Below are 24596 nucleotides of genomic sequence, written 5' to 3'. Positions count from 1 at the left end.
AGATCATGATGGAGAAACACACAGGAAAGTACTGAATGAAGACAAGTATACATTAACCTTAGGGGTGATTTGAAAATGGGAAGAGTAGTAAGACATGGCAGAAGCAAACCAAAAAACATGCATCTGAAAGGCAAAAACTGAAGTGTCAAATAAAACCAGGGACAAAGACAAATCAGTCTTCACCCTGTTCTAGCAGTTGTTTTGAACTGGGTTAAGTGTAATGTTGCTTTCACACAAGCCAACTTAAATAGTACTTTCAAAGCACTTGTGAATATAATTTTTATAATCAAATAAGTATTATATAATAGCATCAAATAAATTCAAGTCACAACAGCATACACCAAGTTCTCAAACAAAATGGAGAATAACCACAGCAGCAAGCATGCAGCACTTTCCCCATCTTACGTGAGGAAACTAAAGCACAGAAAGGTTAAATTCCCATGGAGTTGCAGTGGTAGAGGCAGAAATAGAACCCATGTGTGATGCCCAGTCCAGTGCCCTAGCTACCAGACACCACCACCTGCCTACAACATTACATCCATTGACCAGAAACCTTCTTGCAAAGTATCTATTTCAAACTAGAGTTATCAGAGACCACTATCAAAAGCAGGAAGTCCATCTATGGGGACACATTCCACTTAGAGCCATTCATGTATATGGCCATCTAAATAAAATTGATCTTGGTATTTTGGGAACTACTTACACAACATGCCCTGAAAAATGCTCTCTCTCAAGTATTGCCAACACAAAAAAGTCATGAGTCAAGCCCCTCAGAAAGTAATCATGAGATTTTAAAAATAATACATTTAATGCTTTTCACTTGCCTTCTGACCTGAGCCTTTACAGCGCACTTTAGTGACTCAATAGGGTCACACTTTCAAGGTTCTCTCTGCAACTATAAGGCTTAGGAACTTAACTTTTTTTAAATGAAAGTTGAGAATCTCACCTAACCACATGCCTCCAGAAGCTGGGGCTTTAAAAAGAGACACCAAATAATATAAGACTCATGATAAAATACACAAGAGTTAGCTACACTGTGACTTGCAAACCTATGTTTCTGGCTAAAGATTGGCAGAATAGAGACAGGGGAAAAAGAAAAGGTTTAAAGAAAATGTTGACAACAGCCATCCATTGTGGCCTATTACAAAGTATTTAAAGTTTACCACACAGTCACATGTAAGGCAAAAAAGCCTAAAGTGTCAGGCCATTAAACTGGGCAATCAGCTTCTACCAGTCAGTCTATAAAGTCACTTACTGTAAACACAGTTACTCAGCCAAGAGATGGGCAAGAGAAACTTGGGTAGGATGTAAGGCTGGGGAAAAGCTGAGATTTAAAAAAGCTTCAGGAAGTTGCTGAGAAGGCTGCTGGGGCCTGAGGGCCAGTAAAACAAACGACCAAGCTAAGAGAGGCCGCAGAGAAGCACTGAGAAGTATTTGCTTGTGTGGAGGTTACACATTTTGATAATTTCAGTGACCCAGGACAGCTTATGAAAATGAGTCAATATGACAAGAATGGAAACAGTGCTGGACCAGTAGCTTTGGAGCTCTCCATTTATCTTTAAAACTTCCTACACTGCCTTTCTAACATGCCTTAGCTTGTTCTTAAGGGACAAGAACCCTTGTTTCCCAGGCAAGCAGTTCAGCCTTCATATCCATTCCTTCCTTAGCTTCTCTACCAATACTAGCCACTGAAATGTAGACCCTTGTTCACTAGGGATGAGACTGGAATCACCAACTCATTTCACATTAGCTTTGAATCAGTGAATGGATATGAGCTACGGAGTCCCCTCCCACTTCTAAATTAGGACAGTGGCCCCTGGCTAAATATTCTAAATAAATGCTTTGAAATAGAGATCATATTGCATATAATGTAATGCAACACAACTGAATGGAAAGACTGTTCTAATAATCCTGACTGACACCAAAATATTGACCTACAGTTCAATACAGGTTTACATGCTCATGAAAACAATATGCACGATGCCTCAATTTGGAGAAAGAAACTGGTATCACTCAATGTGTGTGTTTATTAGCAAAAGTATTCTATCCTACATCTTCTGAATTTTTAACCCAATCACATTTAAAGTAAATCTCACCTGTTTTAGTAAGGCTTTTGAAGAGATCTGATAAGGCCCGTTGTTTCTGCATAAGAATATGTTTGACCTCTGACTTCTGCTTTTCCTTATCTGCAGCCTGATTAACTGTTAAATTCTGCAGTTCAAGCACAGAGACAATGATATCACCTGTATGGGAGACAGTAGAAGGAGAGAGACTTGGAACCTCAACATGCATAAACTAATTATGGAAAGGATCTATATACATAGCTGATTAAGAAAATGCTCTTCGATTTTTTTTGGTCAGGTAGTCATGTGTTTCCAATACTCCCCTGTAAACTGCTCAAGACTCTCCACCCGGTCTAGAAATGAGTTCTTCTTCATAAGAGTTGCACACAACATCTTCATTCGTTTTGTGAGCTTGGGCAAACGACACTGAAGAGATTCTGTATCAAACATAACTCCACCATAGCATTCTTCTGAGAGCACAGTCTGTGAAAATGGAAGAAATCAGCATCCATATCAACCTACAGCTCCACGTGGATCATAGCTAAGGCTAAGATTATGTCACAGAATCTGTGTCTTCCGTAACATTTTCCACTTCAAACCCGGGGTGGCATGGCTGGAGCTGTCAGCCAGCGGGGGCCCTGGAGCCCTGAGGGTGATGGGGGCCCCTCAGCTACCATAGGCGGTGGGGACCCCCAGAGCTCTGAGCCATTGTGGGTGGTGGGGAAACTTGAAGCTTTCAGCCACCGGAGACCCAGAGCTCCAAGCCACTGGCTTCAGAAGTCTCAGTTGTCGCAGGTGGCAGGGGGGACCCTAATTCTGAGCCACTGGTCCTGGAGCTCTGAGCCACCATAGGGAGTGAGGGCCCTTGCAGCTCCCAGCCACTGTGGGTGCTGGGGGGACCCCAGAGCTGTCAGCCGCAGTGGCAGTGGGTGCTGGACTCCCCTTCCATGCCCAGGGTTCCAGGAACAATGGATTCTTCCTAAAAGTTGGGGGGGTCACTAGGCTCACCGCCTCTGTAGCCCCACCCCTTCCCCTCCTCTTCCCCCCAAGGCCCCACCCAGGCTAGAGCTGGGCTGGGGAGCCTGGTCCCCTCCACCTGCCCTGGGTGGGGGGCCCGAGAGCAGCCCCCGGCCTGTGTCCCCAGCCCAGGGCAGGTACAGGGTCCACACCTCCCCACAGCTGCCCACGCAGCTCTTAACCTGACCTGGCTCCAGCTTGGCCTGGGGGAAGGGCCTCAGGAGCCAAACAGCCGGGTCATGGTAAGAGCCACCCAGGCAGCTGTTAAGGGGCCACGGACCCTCCACCTGCCCTGGAAGGGGATCCAGGACACAGGCTGGAGGCTGCTCTTGGGCTCTCCCACCATGGGCAGGTGAAGCATGTGGCTCCCCAGAGCTGCCCAGGCTCCCTGGGCTTCTCTTACCTGGACCGGGCTCCAGCTTCCAGCCTGGATGGGGGGTAGGGCCTTGGGAGTGGGGGGGGAGGGAGGAGGCGCAGGCGGCCACGCCCATTCACTTTCAAAACTGGGAGGGCCATGGCCCCTTGCCCCACCCTCCCAGCTCAGCCCCATTGTGTCAGTTACTTTTAGTAAAAGTCAGGGACAGGTCACAGGCTTTCATTAATTTTTTTTTATTGCCTGTGACCAGTCTGTGATTTCTACTAAAAATATCCATGACAAAATCTTAGCCTTAATCATAGCAACTTGCTGTAAATCAATACTAAAGCTCCACATACAGCTGAAACCCAAAACATTTTATATCTAGTCAGCATATAATTCAAAAGTCTTGTGGCTTAATCAAAATACTGAGTTCAATTTCACGTTTTGTCCACACCAACACTTGGGGTAAGTAGCAATATAAATCTCAGTTTCTCAATCCACAAGACAGGGATAACCATACTTATTTACCCCCACACTGAAAGACTGAAAGGTTTAATTGGTATCTGCAAACAGCTTTAAAGATACTCAGATGGAGGCTAATAGTTAACTACAAAGTAGCATAATTATAAACCACAGAGTGTCCGGAGTTATCCCCTGGGCTGGTTAACAGTTATTCCTCAGGGCTTTCTCAACTCGCTTATCGCTTGCTGTGGTTGTTTCATTCTTTCCAGGACAGAATTATCTGCATCATTAAACTCGTAAAACGAGCTAATAGTTGATAATCGGCAACAGTATATGCTTCTATTGCAAGGAATACAATAACGTAAAAGTGACCACATTAGAATTGTATTAGATCCCCTCTCAGATTGCCATACAGAAGTAAAAATGCAAGGACAGAGAGAAAAAAAAAAAAAAAAAAAATCAAACACTCTCCCAGTGTGAAGAAATCAAACAGAATCCAGGAAACTGCAAAATGGGAATATCTGAGCCAATTTCATCCAAGCTAATATTCTCGGGAATTTCAGTAAGATTTTATTTATTAATTTTATGTATTTATTATATAAATTTATTAACCCTTAAAACACTAATACTTCAATGGGAACATGAATTTGTTTCAGAATGTAAACTGGATAACTTCCCCTCTTGGCTGGATTATATGCTAATAGAATTTAGAGCTGAATCCAGGAAGGCTAAGAGTTATCAATTTATTTGAATCAGAAATCCTCCTCCTCCTCACCTAATACCATAGCCCTTTCAGACAGAAAGGCAAAATAAGCCATCTTCCCTGTCACTGTTATTGTATTGACTAGGTAGGTAAAAGACCACCACAGCCAATGCCTGAGTACCTGGAGATAATGTACACATACACTAACAGATCTTAACTTGAATATAGATTACTCTGCATTGCAAAGCTTACTGTGCAATACTGACGCTAAGCATATTCATTGCATTCCCTCCCTCTTGACCCACCATTTTATCACACAAATCACAACTGAAACACAAAAGATATACACCTCTACCCCGATATAATGCTGTCCTCAGGAGCCAAAAAATCTTACCGCATTATAGGTGAAACCACGTTATATCGAACTTGCTTTGATCTGCTGGAGCGTGCAGCCCCACCCCCCCAGAGAGGTGCTTTACCGCGTTATATCCGAATTCGTGTTATATCGGGGTAGAGGTGTACTTTAAAAAATTTTTGACAACACCCAAAGAAGAGACTTTTGGCACTGACTTGTGCAGAAAGTCATATAAAAACAAAATTGACATTCAAATCAGAATGCAGAACATATCCTGCTTGTAATTAGAATAAGAAGTGCAGATACCTGGGCAGCATCTGTTCTAGCAGACAAAGTTTTTCTTAGTATGCTGTTTAACCTTTGAACTTTAGTCTCTTTGTTCTCAGACTCTTCCTGCCTCTCCAAGCAGTCTAGCGCTTCTTCTTTATCACTCTCAACCAGTGCAGGTCGACAGGACTCCTTCAGAACAGATTCAAACTTCTTCATGAATTTAAAGAGGGTCCTAATCACCACAGAAAAACACAAGATTATCAAGTTCTTTTCTTGAAGTTTTCTTATCTTCTGAGAGCAGACATGGTTCTATGGTACAAATGAAACCCCAGTGATGTAACAAGCTCAGTGCTGCAAAGAATCCAACTAGCAGGAAGTTAGAAATACAATATGTGCATATACAGTCTACCACACTGGATCCCAAAATGGTCCCTTTCTTCCGAAATTTCCATGTTACCTGTGTGTCTTCTCCACGGACTGTTTTATAGCCCAGAAGCTGACATCATTCCATTTAGAAATTTTCACAAATGCCTGTAATAGAAGAGAAACTGCTAATGAAATATTCCTTAAAAACCGCAATGCAGTATTTGCATTTAAAAGCAATCACAAAAAAAAAAAAAAAAAAAAAAAAAGGATGTGTTAAGATGAGCTGACAGCCCCAAATAGCAAGGCATTCATGTTCACCTTCTGCTAGTGTACACATTTGTGCTTGAAGCGTTGCACAGACAACGTGGTTAGATCCATATGGGCCTCATCACTCTGCAATAATCTCTCTGGTTAAGTGGAACTGACTAACTCCAGACAAACACTGCAACCAACCCTCCCACACAGCTAATTTTCACACAAGGTGGAGTGTGAGGAAGGCTTCCATAGGAATTTCAGTAACCAGTAGAACTATTCAGTACAGTTCAAACAATGACACCTGCTTCACTGTTCCTTTGGACAATTCAGCCCATTGTCTGAGGAAAGCTTCTATTCTTACCTTAAGTTCTTTTTCTATAGGCTGACGAAGTTCAGTTATTCTGGCCTGTACACACTCTGCAAACTGCTTGTAATAATTGTATAGGTTCCAAAGAATGCTGCACAGCATGTCTGGAAGAGAACAGAGCTGTAACAACAAGCTTCTTTCAAAGATAACATTTTCTTCACTATCAATATCCATCTCTTTGGATTCATGAAACCCAGCAATACAGATAGAAACGCTATGAAAACAGGGCAGCAGGCACTACTGTAAGTGAGCTGTATATTGCACCTGTGGACTCTTGTAATCATGATTCCAGACACTGGAAACTGGATAGTTTATTGCTCTAAAGAGCAAGTTATAGCCCCATTTACAAATGATAAAAAAGTACTTACCCTTTCCTTCTACTTGAGGCATTAGCAGGACATGACAGTGGAAAACCAACAGTGCTTGAAGTCGTGTATGAAATTCCCCCAAGGTAGATCCTTCAATAAAAGCTTGCAGTGTGTGGACCAGCACTGTTAAGCTCAGCTGCTCATTGGTTTCTGTGATTTCATCAGGGTGGGATTTTAAGGAAAAAAAAAGAAAATTCCAACTGAACATTTTCATTTGGCTGCTACAATCCGCATTGTGAGAGAGTCCAAATCAGGATCTGGCTTCTTCAGGCTAGTTTCTGTTAGGGCTGTCGATTAATTGCAGTTACCTCACACGATTAACTCAAAAAAGGGAATCACGATTAAAAAAATTAATCGCGATTAATTGTAGGTTTAATCGCACTTTTAAACAATAGTATACCAGTTGAAATTTATTAAATATTTTGGATGTTTTTCTACATTTTCGTATATATTGTATTCTGTGTTGCAACTGAAACCAAAGGGTATATTATTTTTTATTATAAATATTTGCACTGTAAAAATGATAAAATAAATAGTATTTTTCAATTCACCTCATACAAGTACTGTAGTATAATCTCGGTCGTGAAAGTGCAACTTACAAATGTAGATTTTTGTTTGTCATATAACTGTACTCAAAAACAAAACAATGTAAAATGTTAGAGCCTACAAGTCCACTCAGTCCTATTTCTTGTTCAGCCAATCGCCAAGACAAATAAGTTTGTTTACATTTATGGGAGATATGCTGCCCTCTTATTTACGTCACCAGAAAGTGAGAACAGGCATTTGCATGACACTTTTCTAGCCGACATTACAAGGTATTCATGTGCCATATATTCTAACCATTTGTATGCCCCTTCATGCTTCGGCCACCATTCCAGAGGACATGCTTCCATGCTGATGACACTCGTTAAAAAAATATGCGTTAATTACATTTGTGAATGAACTCCTTGGGAGAGAATTGTATGTCACCTGCTCTGTTTTACCCACATTCTGCATATATTTCATGATATAGCAGTTTCGGCTGATGACCCAGCACATGTTCATTTTAAGAACACTTTCACCGCAGATTTGAGAAAACGCAAAGAAGGTACCAATGTGAGATTTCTAAAGATAGCTACAGCACTCGACCCAAGGTTTAAGAATCTGAAGTGCCTTCCAAAATCTGAGAGGGACAATGCTTGCGGAGCATGCTTTCAGAAGTCTTAAAAGAGCAGCAATCCGATGCAGAAACTACAGAACCCGAACCACCAAAAAAGAAAATCAACCTTCTGCTCTGGTGGCATCTGACTCAGATGATGAACATGAACATGCTTTGGATTGTTATCGAGCAGAACCCGTCATCAGCATGGACACATGCCCCCTGGAATGGTGGTTGAAGCATGAAGGGACATATGAATCTTTAGTACATCTGGCACATAAATATGTTGCGACGCCGGTTAAAACAGTGCCATGTGAATGCGTGTTCTCACTTTCAGGTGACACTGTAAATAAGAAGCGGGCAGCACTATCTCCTGTAAATGTAAACAAACTTGTTTGTCTGAGCGACTGGCTGAACAAGACGACAAATTGAGTGGATTTGCAGGCTCTAAAATTTTACATTATTTTATTTTTGAATGCTTTTTTTTTTTTTTTTTTTTTTTTTTTTTTTAATGTTTTTTTTTTTTTTTTTTTTTTTTTTTTTTTTTACACATAATTCTACATTTGTAAATTCAACTTTCATTATAAAGAGATTGCACTACAGTATTTGTACTGGTGAATTTAAATACTATTTCTTTTGTGTTTTTACAGTGCAAATATTTGTAATAAAAATAAATATAAAGTGAGCACTGTACGCTTTATATTTTGTGTTATAATTGAAATTAATATATTTCAAAATGTAGACAACATCCAACAATATTTAAATAAATGGTATTCTACTGTTTAACAATGTGCTTCATTTTGATTAATCTTTTAAATCGCTTGACAGCCCTAGTTTCTGTATGAACCCAGGGAGAGATATTCGCTGTCCTGAAAAAACTTGCATTCTAATTTGAAACAAGCCACAACAATAGAAGGGAAAGAGGAAGCTGAGTGGTAATGAGTTCATATGATTGCAGAGGCCAGGTACATGCACAACTTGATGGTTCCAAATCATTTTTTATTTTTAATCTTTATGAATAAAATAATTCTCAACCATCCCAGACTACCTCACAATCTAGAGATCATCAATTGTTCAGTTCCTTGTAAGCTTCATAGCAAGGGTGGGTCTCAGACAAATTTGAAAGTGCTAAGGATAGTGGCTTAATGGAACCAGTATCGGGAGAGTATGTGGGGTGGCGGTAGGGAGAAGCAAAACCACTTTTCTGACTGAAAAAAAATCAAGAGCTTGTTTTGAACAGTCCTAGAATCAATACAGCTGAGCTTGAATGGTAAATTCGGCATGAAAATATCCCTCTTTAAGGAGGGGAGTCCTTCCCTGCTGCAGAGGAAGTTACTTTTGCAGCTTTAGAGAATTGCATGCTGAGCATGTGCAGCTGTTTTACACTAAGCCTGTAAAGTAGACATCTGAGGACAGTTGCTGTGCATGCTATGTGATGAAATAACTGAAGTGTGCAGAGCCAGAGGGCACTTTGTATGGTGTGCAGAAGAGAACTCAGGTTATGAGCTCAACGTGCCTTCTGTGGCTGTAGAGAAAGACTCCCTCCCGCAGACCCCCCAGCTTAAAAATACCACTTAGTGTGATATATGATTGCTGAAGTTCTATTTCTAACCGGTCATTTATCACAGGCATTTTAGCAGCAGCAGAACTGGGAAGGTGCCTGTACTAGAGAGTGGAGTACACATTCCTATGAGATGTGTACTTAAGTGGCAGAAATAAATATGCAATACACATTGTATTTGAGTAACAGTAAGTATGTGAACATGTACATTATTATAGCACATCCACCAAAGGGAGCAGGAATTAAGGTTGTGTGGTATTTTCTGTTTAAGTGCTTAACTGTGCACCCTTAATTGATGGAGCTGTATTATACATTCTTAGCAGGACAATAGTTACCTTCTGTGCTCCCCTCAGTTTGCTCTTGCATGTACTTTTCAATCATCTGATGGATTGAGAACCAGTGCTTTGTGGATTTTTCTGTGTGCCGCTTCATAGTATTGTCCAGACTAACCGACCAGCAGCTGGAAACAGGTGGGGGAGGGAAAGCAAGGTAATTATTTATATACTTAAGACTCTAAAGTAGGGTGAACATTTGTTATTCCTTATCTCTGTCAAAAGTAGGATTATTTTCAAGCAGAAAACTGAGTGTGTAAGTAAGAGATTACATAACAGGCAAAACTAACCACTTAAGTTCACAACTTAAGTTCACTACCACCTGAAGAAGAACAACCAATGCCATCACTGGCATCAGGGCTTAGGTATTTTGCCAGTCAGGGCTGGAAATATTTTTTGACCACCCTGTTCCCCAGAATGGCTGAGCAAACACCAAACAACCCCCAACCGACAACAATGTGGCACTCAAGGCAACAACCCTGACTAGCATGGTGGCAGACAATAGGAAAACATGATCCACATTCAGGCTTCTGAAGACACTGCATTAAAACTAAGAGCTTAAGATATGGAGACAATGGTGCATGACACTCAAGAAAGAAATGACAAACAGTAGGGAACTGACAATTCTTACTTTAACTCCAGTCTACGCCACTGGATGATCAACTGAGTGACCAAATCAAGATGTCTCCGCAAAGACAAAGCTCGACTTGCATTCTCCTCCCAGTCCTGAAAGAGAGAAATTCCTCTTTATGGAAGACGAGAACTCGCATGAGAGAAAGAGGCATTAAGCATGACCGAACATTCCCCCTCCCTTACCACACAGGCTCATGTCCCATGTATTTGTGACTAGCACTGGATTTCACAAAAAGCTCTATGTTGGTTTTATTATAGAACCAACACTTAGGTCACTGTCTCTTGCCACAGCCAACGATTTTACTTGCAGGTGAGCTATTAACTTGAGAAATTAAAATGGTTTCCTTTCCCCTCTTACCTGTGACTTTGCAAGCAAAATCTCTAAGCCATTCAGGAACTTTGAGAGAGGACTGGAGAGTGGGAAGCTACGGATTCTGTCCATCACAACCAATAGCTGCAACAAGAAATACATAAGTGACAGATGGAGTTTCCAACTCAGGGTAGTTGGTCAACCCACATGCAACACTTGAGTTTGAGCTAATCTACATTCAAACAACATGAGTGCTCCCCTTCTTTGGAAAAGAGAAAACCTTTTTATTTTAAAATGGCCTCTCCATTTTAGGATTTAGACCAGGGAAAGCCAATATTACACAACACATAAAAGCATCACACACGGCCCAAATATAAGAGCTTCAGCCAACATTAGTGCTTATGGCACTTTGCATCACTCTTCAGTGAACAGAATGGACTAGCTCCAGAGGGAGTCGCATCAAATCCTACCAAAGTGAAGCATTAGAGAAAGGAGAAGACCCTCACTGTTGAATAGAAGTTACTCTGGAAAACCTGGAGCCTTAAATGAGCTTATAATGAAAAAACATTGTCTTACAAGTCATTAGAATGAACTTTGAGTGTTTGGGATCTGTAAAACACAGCATATTACCTTTACATTTGAATTGAAGATAGCATATGTGTTTACATGAGCAAACTTATCAATGTTATGCAATTGGATCATGTTGCTGACAGGTAGCTAACAAGCTACAAAATTATCTTAATTTACAAGGATATTACTATATTATTACTGTAAAAAATAATTATTTCATAATAACTAAATAATTAGATTCTGATGTGTATATACAAACACACACACACTGGGGTGCATTACACAGACACCCCCGCCCACACCCATTTACCTTGAAAGTTTACTGTAATGCTCTCACCTGCATGAGTGCAGGGTGTTCAGGCCATTCTTGCAGTAACCTGTTTACTTCTTTAGTGAAGTTATCAAGTACAGGCTGGCATTGTCGAACTTGCTGAATATTTGGGTGCTGGTAAAAGTCATACGGGCCATCTTGTTGTATGATGAGATCTGAAGTCACTTCCTCAAAAAGTGTATTGTGGAGAAGTGTGCCAACTAAAAGCTGGCTGCCAAGAAGATAATCATTCATTTCAGCACCTAAGAAGCCAAAAAAGAAGAACTCATACATTTTGTGATCACTTTTTCATTCACCAGAAACCTACATGTTTCTTTGTATGCCTAGAACATTATTCAAAACCTTAAGACATTGTATATTTTTAAAGTATGAGAATGTTTAAAGTATGAAGCAATGAAGTGTGAATGCAGAAAGAAAAGGCTTAAAAATTCAGGTCGGTTGTTTTACCAGATCTCTGAACAGCAATAAGTTAGCCTGATATACAGCATGCTCCAAAAATGGTTTGTGGCTGAATGGACAGAGTGGCAGGTAAGTAAGCAGTTCTACTCTGAGAAGTGATTAAGATCATATCCTGGAGAGTCATGTATTATTGTTATAATTATTTCCATATCAAACATGTTCAATTTGCAAGTAAAGTCCATGTCCTTCCCCCCCCCCCACCCCTTTATTTCTAGCCCCGCAAACTCAGTTTAGGAAAGGAAAAATCAAGCTAGGTTTTCTTTCTTCCTTCCTCTGGTAATTAAAGGCTTTCCAATCCAAATTAAACCCACAGGGAAATCTGTGAAACCCCACTGTCTTTAACAGGGCTACACAGATGCAAGAGATCGGAATGTCAACAGTTCTGAATCACAGACCGAATAGGATCCAGCTCACTCTTTCTAATTGGCTCCACATGGCTGAAATGTGGAATGAAAAAAGGCTGTAAAAATCTGACAAAGAATTCAGAAGATATGATTCTGAATACACAGGGAACAGGTCTATTAGAAGGTGCCATTTTTAAGTGATCACTTTTCAGGGCAGAGGCATGATTAGCATCTTAGACAATGCCAGGTAAACACTGGTCTAAGACAAAGTATATTTAATCTGAAACAACTGCAGGTAAAGCTTAAGCATGAACAACAACCTTAAGAATTAAAATGGTATGCCTGAAGTACGATTAACAGCCTTACCTATCAAGGGATAGAAATGTGCCACTAGAGAAGCACCAGTCTGATAGCAGGAAAGAAATGCACTGAAATAATGTTTAGCTTGAAGTGGGGGCAGGCTCTGTTGATACCACAGGGACCGTGCGAAGTTTAGGCACAACTGCTGATGAATCATCATCACTGTTTGCATTGAACTCTGGGATAAGAGAGTTATTTCAGTGGCTACTAAATCCTCTGAGTCATCTTCATTTTCCATTTTTTCCTCTAGACTTGCCTGAGCTGTGATATCTTCAAAGTCCTGTAAGTCACATTAAAATAATAGTTAACTTTACCCTGCCTGTATGCTACATTTCCTATTTGTATTGTACTAGTAACCAAAGGCCCCCTGTGCTAGGCACAGGTAGCAATGTTTACTGTCCAATCTAAAAAAGAGACAAGTGACCATAACAATGGGCTTGTCTTCACAGGGGCAGCAGGTCTAGACAAGACCCGCTAAACTGATGGAAGAGCGCTTTCTGGTTGACCCCAGTACTCCTGCTCCCCGAGAAGAGTACGGGAAGTCGACTGGAGAGCGTCTCCCGTTGACGCAGCACAGTGAAGACACCGGGGTAAGTCGACCTAAGCTACATCAACTCCAGTGTGAAGACACGCCCAATGAGAGAGAGAAGAGGAAGAGAGAAACAGTAAGAACATAGTTACACAGGCTAGCTACGTGCATAATCTGGTGACTTCAAACAATTTCTTTTAAGAGGGGAAATAGGAGGTATTCTCTTTGGCAGACCCTTCAGCTTCAGCAGGTTTTACCAGATCACCATCAAGTTCTAGCATCTTACTATTGCATGATAAGTGTTCTTACTACATTTAGGAACTGCCTATAAAGTTTATTCATCTGAACAACAGTAGACATTGGCTAAGTCTACACTACAGCCTATGTCGGCATAACTTATGTCCCTCAGAATTATGTGTTATTATGTGAATAAACCAGCCCCCAAAGCAACATAAGTTACACTGACATAAGCTTCTCTAGCCAACAGAGCTTCTGATGTTCGTGGAGGTGGTTTTATTATGTTGACAGGAGAGCTCTCTCCTGTCGGCACACAGCATCTTCACCAGATGCACTGCAGCAGCACAGCTGAATCAGTACAGCTGCGCCGCTGAATGTGTAGACATGGCCATTAAATCCAAAGACGACTGTTCACAAACTAAAAAGAACAAAATTTTTTTAACAGTACACACAGAGTGCGCCATTATCTCAAAATCCTTCTCACATTCTTCTCCTGGAGAAGAGAGAAACTGATTCATTTCTCCCTATGAAAAGTTAGTTTTTTAAAACTGTACAATGCATCTTTCCATAAAATATTATTCTTCTACCTTCTCATATAGAGGGAATCTCCTCCTAAATTCTCTCTCTTCCTCCTCTTCCTCACTTCTCCCCATTCCATGGCTCTTACTCCTGTATCTGTACAGACGGCTTTCTTGCTGCTCCTGCTCCTGGATGCAGCGCTCCTGTTCATCCCATTCGTTTATAATTGCCTGAGAAACCAGAAAACTGTGAGAATTCTTCAGAAATTATAACACACACACACAAACCCCACTTGCCTCAGCACTGAGGCAATGTCTTTGTTTTTCACAGTATGCAATATTATTACGTGTGTCTAGGGCCGGCTCCAGGCACCAGCAAATGAAGCAGGTGCCTGGGGCGGCCAAAAGAAAGGGGTGGCAGTCCGTCCGTTGTTGAGGCGGCATGTCCCGGTCTGCGGTGGCAATTCGGCAGCGGCAACTCAATCGCTCCACTTCAGTCTTCGGCGGCAATTGGCGGCAGATCCTTCACTCACTCTCTTCCTCTTCGGTGGCACTTTGGCGGCAGCTCAATTGGGTTTTTTTTTTTTTTTTTTTTTTTCCTTCACTGCTTGGGGTGGCAAAAAAGCTGGAGCCGGCCCTGCGTGTGTCCAAACCATGCTGAGTGAACACTGCAGTAACATTTCACTTGTAAATTCCTGGAACACCACACCTATGACAACTGTATGAAAAAGATCATGCAAACATGGGCCAAATCCTATAGTTAGGGCCTTACCAAATTCACCGCCATGAAAAACATGTCACAGGCCATAAAAAAATCAGCCCCCCTCCATGAAATCTAGCTATTAGAGGGGAAGGGCAGGGCTGGGGGCGCCCCAGCCGGGGGCTCCTACTCTGCCCCAGACTCCAACTGCTAGTCACAGCTAGGCTGGGGAGGGATAGGACTTACTCTTCCCCTGGTCCGCCGGGGCGGGTAGATCAGAGCCACCTCCAGAAGCAGTGCAGAAACAGCCCCAGAGCTTCCTGCAGCTGTGGGAGGTATCTGGAGGTGGGTCTGATCTCCCCAGGAGAGCAGCCGTGCAAGAGAAAAGCAAGTTCTGTTCCTCCCCATCCCAGCCAGGAGTTAGGCTTGTGGCTTGCGCCCCACGGCTCCTATCGGGGCTCAAGGCGCCCAGGCTTGGGGCTTAAACTCCTGCCAGGGCTCCCACCCTGCGGCTTCTGCCAGGGCTTGGGGCGTCCATTTTTCCAGGGGGTCCTCAAATTGGCCAGGGCCCGTGGGCCCACGCGCTAATCCTCCGCTGGCCAGGACTAGCAGCTAGGAGCCTCCAGCTAGAGCGCTCCCAGCAGCATGGGGGAGATCGGACCCACCTCCACGAGACTCCTCTGGCTGCAGGAAGCTCTGCGGCTCTGAAGGCAGCACAGCAGTAAGGATGGCAATCCCACAACCCTCCTACAACAGTTTTGCAAGCCCCCCCACTCCAACCCCATTTGGGTCAGGACTCCCACGATTACAACACAGTGAGATTTCAAATGTGAACATCTGAAAATGTGAAATTGACTTATTTTCAAATCCTGTGGCTATGAAATTGACCAGAATGGACCATGAATTTGATAGCACCCTACCTATAGTCCTTACTGAATCCCTTTTCAGAGGAAACCCCTCCTCCCCCCCCCACTGAAATGAAAGGTAGTTTTTCATGGAGTAAGTTTGGTAGGATTTGGTGTTATGTCTGAATATATCTGAACCATAGTGAATTAAACATAAGTACCATTTTTAATTCTATGAAAAAATTGCTACTGTTGCTTTTGACAGAGTATGGAATGTTGTGTTACTCTGGAAGGTTATTCTGGTTCAGCAGGAGAGACCCATATCTAGGCATCACTGTTGAAAGCAAAGCTACACTGTACCTCTGGCATTTGGCTTTTAGAAATATTTATTTCATTTACTCAGGAGACTTTACCTGACACAGATGCCTGAAAAGCTGCAGAGATTTCTGGTCCAACTCTCCCTTTGACAATACATGGCACTGAAGATACAATAAGGCATTCACTAGCAGCTGTTCCTGAGTCGGGTATGAACTCTGAACCCCTTCACCAAACTCTCCTTCAGAGCGTTTCAGAGATAACTTTTTAAGGCCACAGAGGATGTTCGTAGATTGCACTGAGCATAAAGTATCCGCATGTGCAAGGTAAGTGGGGAAGGTGGGACTAATAGAAGGAAATGCCAACAAAGAAGTAACAAGGGTGTCAAGTTTCGCTGGACAGACAATACTGTTGAGTGTTGTATAAACTTCAGAGGCCACTAGTCTCATGCCATGCTGCAGCTGTAAAATGGCAGCTTGCAGTGGGGTGACAGCATCAGGGTACAAAGCATATTCTTCTGCCAAGTGTTTTCTAAATTGATGGTGAGATTGCTGCCAGGATGCTTCTTCGTTTAGCATGTTCTGTGCTGCCTGGAGCGACTTGGGCCTATTTCCACGAAGGAACTGTAGAAGGCGGGCTAAGAGATCCTGGACTGTGGAAATTTGTGCAATGCTGGTGACATATTGGTGAACCTCCTGGTATAAGCAGTCATATGGGGGGACTTGGGGTCTGAAGGCCTGTTTTCTGGAAAGATTTCCTATTTGTTCCTTCAGCTGTTGAATTCTTTGGGGTAGAAATCTATTAGGAAATAAAAATATTGACCAATTTTAGAAGCATATTATAAACATAAGTATCCCATTAGGGTGCACAATAAGATTACAGTCTATGTATCACCTATGCAATGCGATATTTCCTAACAGACAGCACTACTGAAAGTGCCTTATGAAGCTCAGCCATTTAGAACTGGCTCTAATTCTAACTTCTAATAACGAATTGTCAAAGCAATCTGCGTGTGCTGAAATGAGATCAGGAACTCTCGTTAACAGTGGAAAATTGTGAACAACGACTGCATGCTGGAATTTGATCCAATCTCTTGCGTACAGAAGACTCCAAAAAAGTGCAAAAGGAGAGTTGCCTCTTGCCCATTAAAATTTCTTCCCCAGTTCCTCAGCTTAAGAAACACAAATTCTAGGTGTATCAGAGTGCTTCACACCAGTATAAAGGTTCCTCACACTGGCATAACTTATTCCTCTTCCCATATAGAGGTATACGGCATCTTTATATTGGTATAACTGTATCCACACTCGGGGGTTGTACTACTTAAATTATAGATAAATTTATTTAAGTGTAGATAAAGACATACCCTAAGGGCATGTCTAGACATAAGTTGTATGTCTACACTCCATCTGGGAAGTGTGATTCCTAGTGTGGGTAGACAGACTTGTGCTAGCTTGCAGTGTGGACGTTGCAATATGGGTGGCAGCTTGGGCTAGCCATCTGAGCTTGGCCCCCGGGGGGTTGGATGGGCTCAGACACTTATTTTTAGCATGCTAGTTTGAACTGAGCTAGTGCAAGTCTGCTGGGAATCATACCTCCCAGACACAGTGACCCACCATGAGCGATCACCAGCTTAAGTCAGGCATTTGTGCTCCACTAAATAGTTTCTCTACATGCCTTTACTATCCTGATATGCAAGTCTTTGTCCCGGAATCAACTATACCAGAGATCTCCAAACTGTGGGGCACGCCTCCCTAGGGGGGCACGGAGGAACATTTGGGGGATGGGGGGGGAGGGGGGCAGTGGGCCTGGGCCAGCCCCCAAGGAGGGCAGGGAGGGAGCACCACCCAGCCCCATCCCACCTGCAGCTCTGCTCCAGCCCCACCCCCAGCCGTGGCCCCGACTCCGCACTCGGACAGGGGCCGGCTGCCAGTCCCCACCACAGCCCAGCTGTGGCTCCGATCTTGCCCACAGTCTCACTCCCTGGCCGTGGCTTTGTTCCCAGCCTTGCTCCCGGCCTCATAACCACCCCCAGCTACGGCCCCAGCCTCAAGCCCCTTACCCCTGTCCACGTCCCGTCCCCACATCCCGTCCTGGGAGCAACAGCCCCACTCCTGGCCCCAGCTCGGGGGGGGGAGGGCGGGGGAGAGGGGGAAGAGGCGCAGGCGGGGTGAGGTGGGACACGACCCTCGAAAGTTTGGGGACCACTGAACTATACAAACACAAAATTATTCCTAAAAAAGCAATACAAACAACATTACAATGCAATGGAAGAAATCCAAACCACGTAAGCAGATGAGACTCCCAAAGAATATCGCTGGCCTCTCCCAATCATCAACAAAATAGTTAAGTTCTTCTCCCATTACCTGATATGGGGATGAGTGAAACTGATAATTGCTTCATCTTCAAGATCTTTTCCTGTATGTAGTTGCGCTGACAGATTCAGTGTCTTCCATTTACACTGCAGGTGGTGTAACTAGTAAAGAACAATTTAAACAATTTTATGGTTTTCTTTTAGGTAGCACACAAAGTACACCTTCCAGGAGATTTAAGAAAACATGACTGAATAATCTAATAATGATACTATAATATGGAGCTCATGCTTTTGCAGCATTCACCTGTGTATAATTAAAATTAATTTCAGCCACAAATGCTGTATTCTAAAGTAGGAGTCAGTTTTAAAAAAGGGATAGAAACGCCACACTCACCTCCTCCTTGGCATACTTGAGTTTGTATTCTCTTTTCACTGCAGGATCAAACCTAGTCTGTGGAAGCCAAATCTGGATCTGCACCAAACCCATATTCACCCAGAGGCTACCTTGCCGAGCTGTCTCTGATAGGTCCTGAATTCCTTCTCCTTCCCCAAAGAACTGTTGCAAGCAGGTCAGCAAGAGACAGAGGACTTCTTTTGGCAGTATCTCCTGACTAGCGACATCCTTAAGTACTTTGAGAATGTATTGAAAGGCCACAGGGTCTTTGGAGGAGAGTTTATCACAACACTGTGAATATTCCTCTTGCAGGTCTACTGGAACCAGATCCTTCAGAGCCAAGAGCTGTCGACATAACATTACATCTTGGATTCTGGAATCTGTACACCTGAAGGAATAAGAATAAAAAGATATTGGCATCCTGGGGAGTACAAGGTTCTGTAATATTGCTGGTTTAGGTAAAAGATGTGTAGAGGAAGGACCTCAATAGTACCTAAATTCTGCCATGGAAGAAACAGACATGTTGGTCCACAAAACTGTGTTGACTTCTTGAAGCTGTTGTGCTCTCTCCATCCACTCTCCCAATATCACATGGGATGACGACAGAACAGGAAGGCCACTCGCATCCCACTGGCTTGTCTTGCTGCTGCTAGTTAGAATTTCAAAGAGGCACTTGGAGAAAACTGCTCGGTTCAAAATACCTGGGCCCTAAATTAAAAGATTAAGAGATATGTAGTGTTAATAGCATTTCTTCACTTATTTTAATGTTACACAAAGGTAAGCTTTATGAAAGGCTTTTTACCAAAACTACAAGATAATTGCTCGCTTCAGCAAAACTATTAGAAAAAAATCAAATGGTGGAGCATCTCCAGATTTTCTCTCACACACAGCACATGCTCACATTCACCTCTACCAGCTAACAAATACTGGGAGAGGAAAAGCTTGTCTTGTCTATACTAGAGTTTTAAAACATGTTTATTTCTAAAACTTGTTAGCAAAACTATTTTAAAAATAGACATTTTATCTTAGTCTAGCTATCCAATTATGTCACAAAACACAAACCTTCATGAAACGGTACATAGGGGATTTAGGCATTTTCTTTTCCTCTGCCCCAGGTAGCGGCTTCCAGGTTAACCAGTACTCCGGATCTGTGGTTACAGTACTGTGCCAGAAGAATTCTAATACGCTACTGACCAGTTCTGACCACAGAAGAGACATTTCTTCATGGGATACCTAAAAGTGAGAGAGAAAAAAAATTCAAGTCTCCTAAGATAATTTACTGGCATCGAAAGAAAATTATTATGCTTGAAACAAGAGAAAAAACACTGAATAGAATGTATGTGTGAAATTCTTTTCTGATGGAGATATTATCACTTTTAGTCTTCTTTAGCATCATAGAGTATGGTTTACATCTCCTCTGAAAAAAACTACACTCCTACACAATAGCTTCCCACCAGGTGTCTGTGCCCAGCAGCAGCTTCCATTCTCTCCCTTCCCTGCGCGCAAGCACACACACACACAGACACACACGCACACACACAGTTGTGAAGGATAACGTCACCGGCCAAGTTTTCCAAACATAACCTCTGTTGTGCGACTGTGCAACTTTGCACAATGGTGCGCAGAGTTCCACAAGCCCAGAGAACAGATAAAGTCCTCTGACAATCTGGCCAAAAGTACTTGTTAAGAACTTGCTGGTGTATTGAAGCCCATGGGAGCTACATGCTCGTGTCACTGTTAAATTCTAACCAGCCAGAAGTGCTATAATCTATTTACCTACTATGTAGGCAAAATGACATACAAAAGTAGGCCACACAACATTATTCCAGACTGCAGGATTAGGCAAAAAATGTTTTATATTATATATACACATTAGTCATAGAAATGAAGACAAGAGTTTTAGATTGATCTATCTACAAAGCAAAACCATTACATGTTGTCTTAATTTAGGTGGGCTACAGTAAGTCAACTGGTTGGTTTCCTTCAACGGTGTATCGTACCATTTTAATGGGAACAGTATCATACAGATGTACAGATTTTAATGCTAGACCTGAGATTGCTTTATAGGTCTGCCATTATATTGCTTTTGTGCTGACAACTTTTATTTGGCCTACCATTTCTCCCAAGTAATAAAATGTGTTGGAACTATTACTGTTGCAAACCTGTGAACTAGACACAGGAAGCATACTACAGACGCTCCCCGACTTACGCAAGAGTTCCGTTCCGGAATGCCTTGCGTAGCTCTAATTTTGCGTAAGTCGGAAACGTATACCCGACCATTACGCAAAACAAAAGAAAAACAAACAAAAAAACCAACAACCCTATTTCTAGCTTACGGAACTTTTTCCGTAAGTGCAGATTTGCGTAAGTCGGGTTTGCATAACCCGGGGGTCATCTGTAGTATGTTACAGATATTAACACTCATTCATGGACGTTTGAACACAAACTTCTGCAAGCCTAAATTAAACTAAAACTTGTTCTTACCTTATCAAGATGTAACAAGTGCCACAGTCCATACAGATGTTGAGAGGCAGCTGGCGTCAGCTTAAGGCAAAAAGCTACATACTGACTTAGCTCTGAACACATGCGTACCTGTTGATTGCTGTTCTCCCTGTAGCTGAAGAAAAAAACTATCAACAAAAAACTATGCTACATAGTATGCAACTTGAATGCACAACTGAATGAGAAAAAAATAATGTCTTGACTGTAGCAAAGAGGTGTGAAACAGGATATTCCTGGGTTCAAAATTAATTATGTGACACTTTTTCAATGAGACCATAAACAAGTCATTTAGAGGCAATTTCACCCATCTCGTTTTACTGTTCTTTTATAAAAACATGACCTTCACTGAAATCCTGACACTGTATTGAGTGCACCAGATTTTTTTAAAGCTCCATTAGGGAAGCTACTCTATAAACCTCATTTTCTCAGCAATGCAATAATGCAGAGTTGCTTTCTTCTAAGAATTGGTAATTAGTCATAAAGCACACCTATATTTAGCCACTTGAAACAATGAAAATATTTACCGTATATACTCGTTCATAAGCCGAATTTTTTTAGTAAAAAAGGGAAGCACCAGAGAAGGGGGTCAGCTTAGGAATGGGTATAGAGAGGGAGAGGTGGGACACAGCCCCTCCCCCCCCAACAGAGGGAGCAAGGAGAGGCAGCACAGCCAGCAGAGCCAGAAGGGAAGAGGCAGGGTCAGAGTCTCTCCGCTTCTGGCCACGCTGTTCTCCCCCCAGCCTCCGAAGCAGCTGCAGCTCTGGGGCTGGCAGGCTGCAGTCATGCCGCTCAGCCTTGCCCCCCCCCCCCCCCCCAGAGCAGGCTGCGGCCCTGCCACCCGGTCTGCAGAAGCAGCTCCAGCCAGGTCAGAGACATCCTCCCCTGGTCCTCCCCAGATAAGGTGAGAGGGGATGGGATAGGGAGAGTGTGGGGGTCCCGGGCTAGGGATGGGATCATGTGGGGGGTGGTCACAGGGGTTACTCCTCTGACTCCCAGCTTCTCCCCCCCAAAAAAAACTTCCCCACCAGTTGCTGTCCCGGCCCTTCAGGGTAAGCAGCTGGCGCGCCGGGACACTTTGTTTACTTAGGTTTACCTCCGTGCCTGCGGACGCTCGAGGTAAACAAACCATCTCGGCCCGCCAGCGGCTTATCCTGATGGCCCTGGAGCCAAAGTTTGCTGACCCCTGAATTATAGGGTCGGCTTATGAACAGGTTATAAAAATTTTCCATTTTTACTTATCCATCTTGGGAGGGGAGGGGTCGGCTTATAAACAAACTGGCTTACGATCGAGTATATACGGTAATTTAATTCAAATAGCCAACTGGGTGTGTACATTTTACTTTTTTATATATATATATATATATATATTCTATTTGCACAAATTACACTTGTAGATATGTCCCTTTCAATGATGCTCATTGTGGTGTTTAGATCTCTTGCTTCTCAAGCTCTTATTGAACTTTTTGCAGGAGCTCAAGAATACGACCATGAAGGCTTGACAGAGGATTGAGAATTAAAGGACTAATAAGCAGGCTTAGAAAAAAAAAATTACTTCCTAGCAGAACTCTGTATAAAACCATGGGCTTTCTTCTGGTGCTGTCACAATCCAGTCTACTGTTAATAAAAATATTTCTTTTTATAGTCTAAATATATTATTCCAGGTGGCTTGAATAGCACAGTTATGCTATGCCTATATTGCAAACTGAGGGGGTGAGTCCCCTGCTTGCGAACACATACTTTCGCCAGCTCTCATCAAGCTAGTGCAAAAATAAATAGCAGTGTAGCTCTAGCAGAGGCACCACTGAACCGTACCTAGTACAAACCTGCCTGAAACCAGTGGGTATGTACTTGGCACTGCTCAGCCATGCCTCTGTTGCTGCTACCAGGGCTACCACAGCTATGCTGCTATTTATACTTGCGCTAGCTCAAAGACAGCGAGCACGAGTATATGTACCGGAGCAGGGAATCACCACCCCGGCCCCAGCTCATAATGTAGCCGTAGCCTTAGTATAATCACTTCGATAAAAATCCCATGTCCGCCCAAGAGCCGATGGGACAAAAGCTAGAAAATACTCAAGTTTAAGCAACTCCTTAGACATTTCACTTTGGCTTTAGGTCCCAAGAAATGTGGTTTTGCAAATAGATAAGAATGATATATGTTGACTTGCAAGCAAAGGTAAGTAGCTCACTGATCCTCATAACTTTGCACAACAGATTCTAAATTTCATTAAAAAAAACAAACAAACAAAAAAAAAACACCCTGCTCTTCCCTCACCTTCTTAGACAAGCCTTAGTTACACAATCTGCTGTCAGTTTGTACTGCCAGAGCACTGCCAAATACTCCATTGCGGGCCACAGCTGAATCCTACTACAGAGCTGGATTAATGAGGCAGAGTCCAACTGACTGGAGACAGTGTCTTCAGTACGAATCTCTTCTGGATGACCAAGCTTAACTCCTCCTGCTTTCAGGTGTGAACACTGTAAATTCACAAACGTCCTTAATTCACCTGTAAAATGGGGGATAAAAAGCACATGAATGCACATAAACACATATTTATCAATTAACAGTCCGAGCAGCAACTCTGAAAGGAACTGCTCATTCACACAGATACAAATGAGACAGATAAATATTTCTGGATGAAATAAACGTAAGCTAGATGTTCTGACACTGTGCTTCTGACTGTACTTGACTGTCACATATAAGGCAAATTATTTACCTGAATTAACATCTTCTAAATGATTAGCTCTGAGAACCAGGCCCTTGGCCCGCAGCAGTGCTTTCTTTATTTCCCATCCAGTGGCAGCAGTTTTCAGACAACAGATTTCGTCCTGCCATCTGCTTTCTCCAAAGGCAGATCTCATCTCCAGGATGTCGAGTGCTTTGCAGAATTCTTTCAACTGAGCAACCGACTCCACCACCAGTTTATCCTGTAAATGTTTAAAAACAAAAACAAAACACAAACAACAACAAGAAAAGTTATTTAAACAATCAATAGTTTTTATTTCAAAGGTTATAATGTCATAATGAACATGATCAGTGTCCCACTAACATTGTGCTCATGCTTTCTAAATCAGAGTACTTACACATGCAAATGGTGTGCAACTTTATGCACAACTTAACACCAATTCTTAATGCTTCATCTCCCTTACGTGTTCAATCCAACATTACAAAGATGGATATGTTGAGATAACTGGCCAATGGATTAGTATTTAAGATTCAGTTTGTGCAAATTGGAAAAGGTAAAATAATTTTCCCAACGTTTTAATACTTTTATTTAACACGTTCATCTCTTGCTGATCGTCAGGCATGTACCACGTGTTAACAATTGTATGACAGTGTGTTTACAAAGACATGCCAGGAAACCATCGTCGCTGCATTGACATTAACTAGTTTACACTGTTAAGTCTTTCTACACCCTGCTTTGAAAATGTACCGTGATGCTTTTCATATTAGCTAATGCATTAGCTGCTTATGGAAGTTTGGAAGGATGGACTCTCCTTCCCCAGGCAATTGAATACTAGTCAATGGAATGCAGAAAATACCTCGTAATCTAACAACTGAAGAGGTAGAATCACCTGTTCAGTGGTTAGTGTTGCATCTCTCTCTAAAGAAGCTGGGTGGG

General features: G+C 42.5%; 1 protein-coding gene across 2 annotated transcripts in view; it reads right to left on the bottom strand.

Annotated features, from left to right (window-relative positions):
• The window catches only part of MDN1 (midasin AAA ATPase 1), a 168427-nt gene that overhangs the window by 31979 nt on the left and 111852 nt on the right, over window positions 1–24596 (bottom strand). The window contains exons 56-75 of one of the 2 annotated variants that reach the window (XM_034766036.1): window positions 23691–23901; window positions 23249–23480; window positions 20956–21088; window positions 19534–19704; window positions 18965–19179; window positions 18472–18859; window positions 18130–18239; window positions 15865–16564; window positions 13976–14137; window positions 12629–12902; window positions 11466–11701; window positions 10607–10702; window positions 10247–10341; window positions 9619–9743; window positions 6585–6734; window positions 6211–6320; window positions 5686–5759; window positions 5265–5460; window positions 2387–2546; window positions 2097–2243 (exon numbers count right to left, since the gene is read on the bottom strand). In XM_034766036.1, the coding sequence (XP_034621927.1) occupies window positions 2097–2243; window positions 2387–2546; window positions 5265–5460; window positions 5686–5759; window positions 6211–6320; window positions 6585–6734; window positions 9619–9743; window positions 10247–10341; window positions 10607–10702; window positions 11466–11701; window positions 12629–12902; window positions 13976–14137; window positions 15865–16564; window positions 18130–18239; window positions 18472–18859; window positions 18965–19179; window positions 19534–19704; window positions 20956–21088; window positions 23249–23480; window positions 23691–23901 (3985 nt within the window). The remainder of the gene's footprint in view (window positions 1–2096; window positions 2244–2386; window positions 2547–5264; window positions 5461–5685; window positions 5760–6210; window positions 6321–6584; window positions 6735–9618; window positions 9744–10246; window positions 10342–10606; window positions 10703–11465; window positions 11702–12628; window positions 12903–13975; window positions 14138–15864; window positions 16565–18129; window positions 18240–18471; window positions 18860–18964; window positions 19180–19533; window positions 19705–20955; window positions 21089–23248; window positions 23481–23690; window positions 23902–24596) is intronic. The other variant, XM_034766037.1, reaches the window with a different exon arrangement.

Source organism: Trachemys scripta, chromosome 3 (assembly GCF_013100865.1).
Source record: "Trachemys scripta elegans isolate TJP31775 chromosome 3, CAS_Tse_1.0, whole genome shotgun sequence".
Classification (NCBI taxonomy): domain Eukaryota; kingdom Metazoa; phylum Chordata; order Testudines; family Emydidae; genus Trachemys; species Trachemys scripta.
The sequence above is the reverse complement of the archived record's forward strand: the minus strand, read 5'-3'. Positions and strand labels throughout refer to the sequence as shown.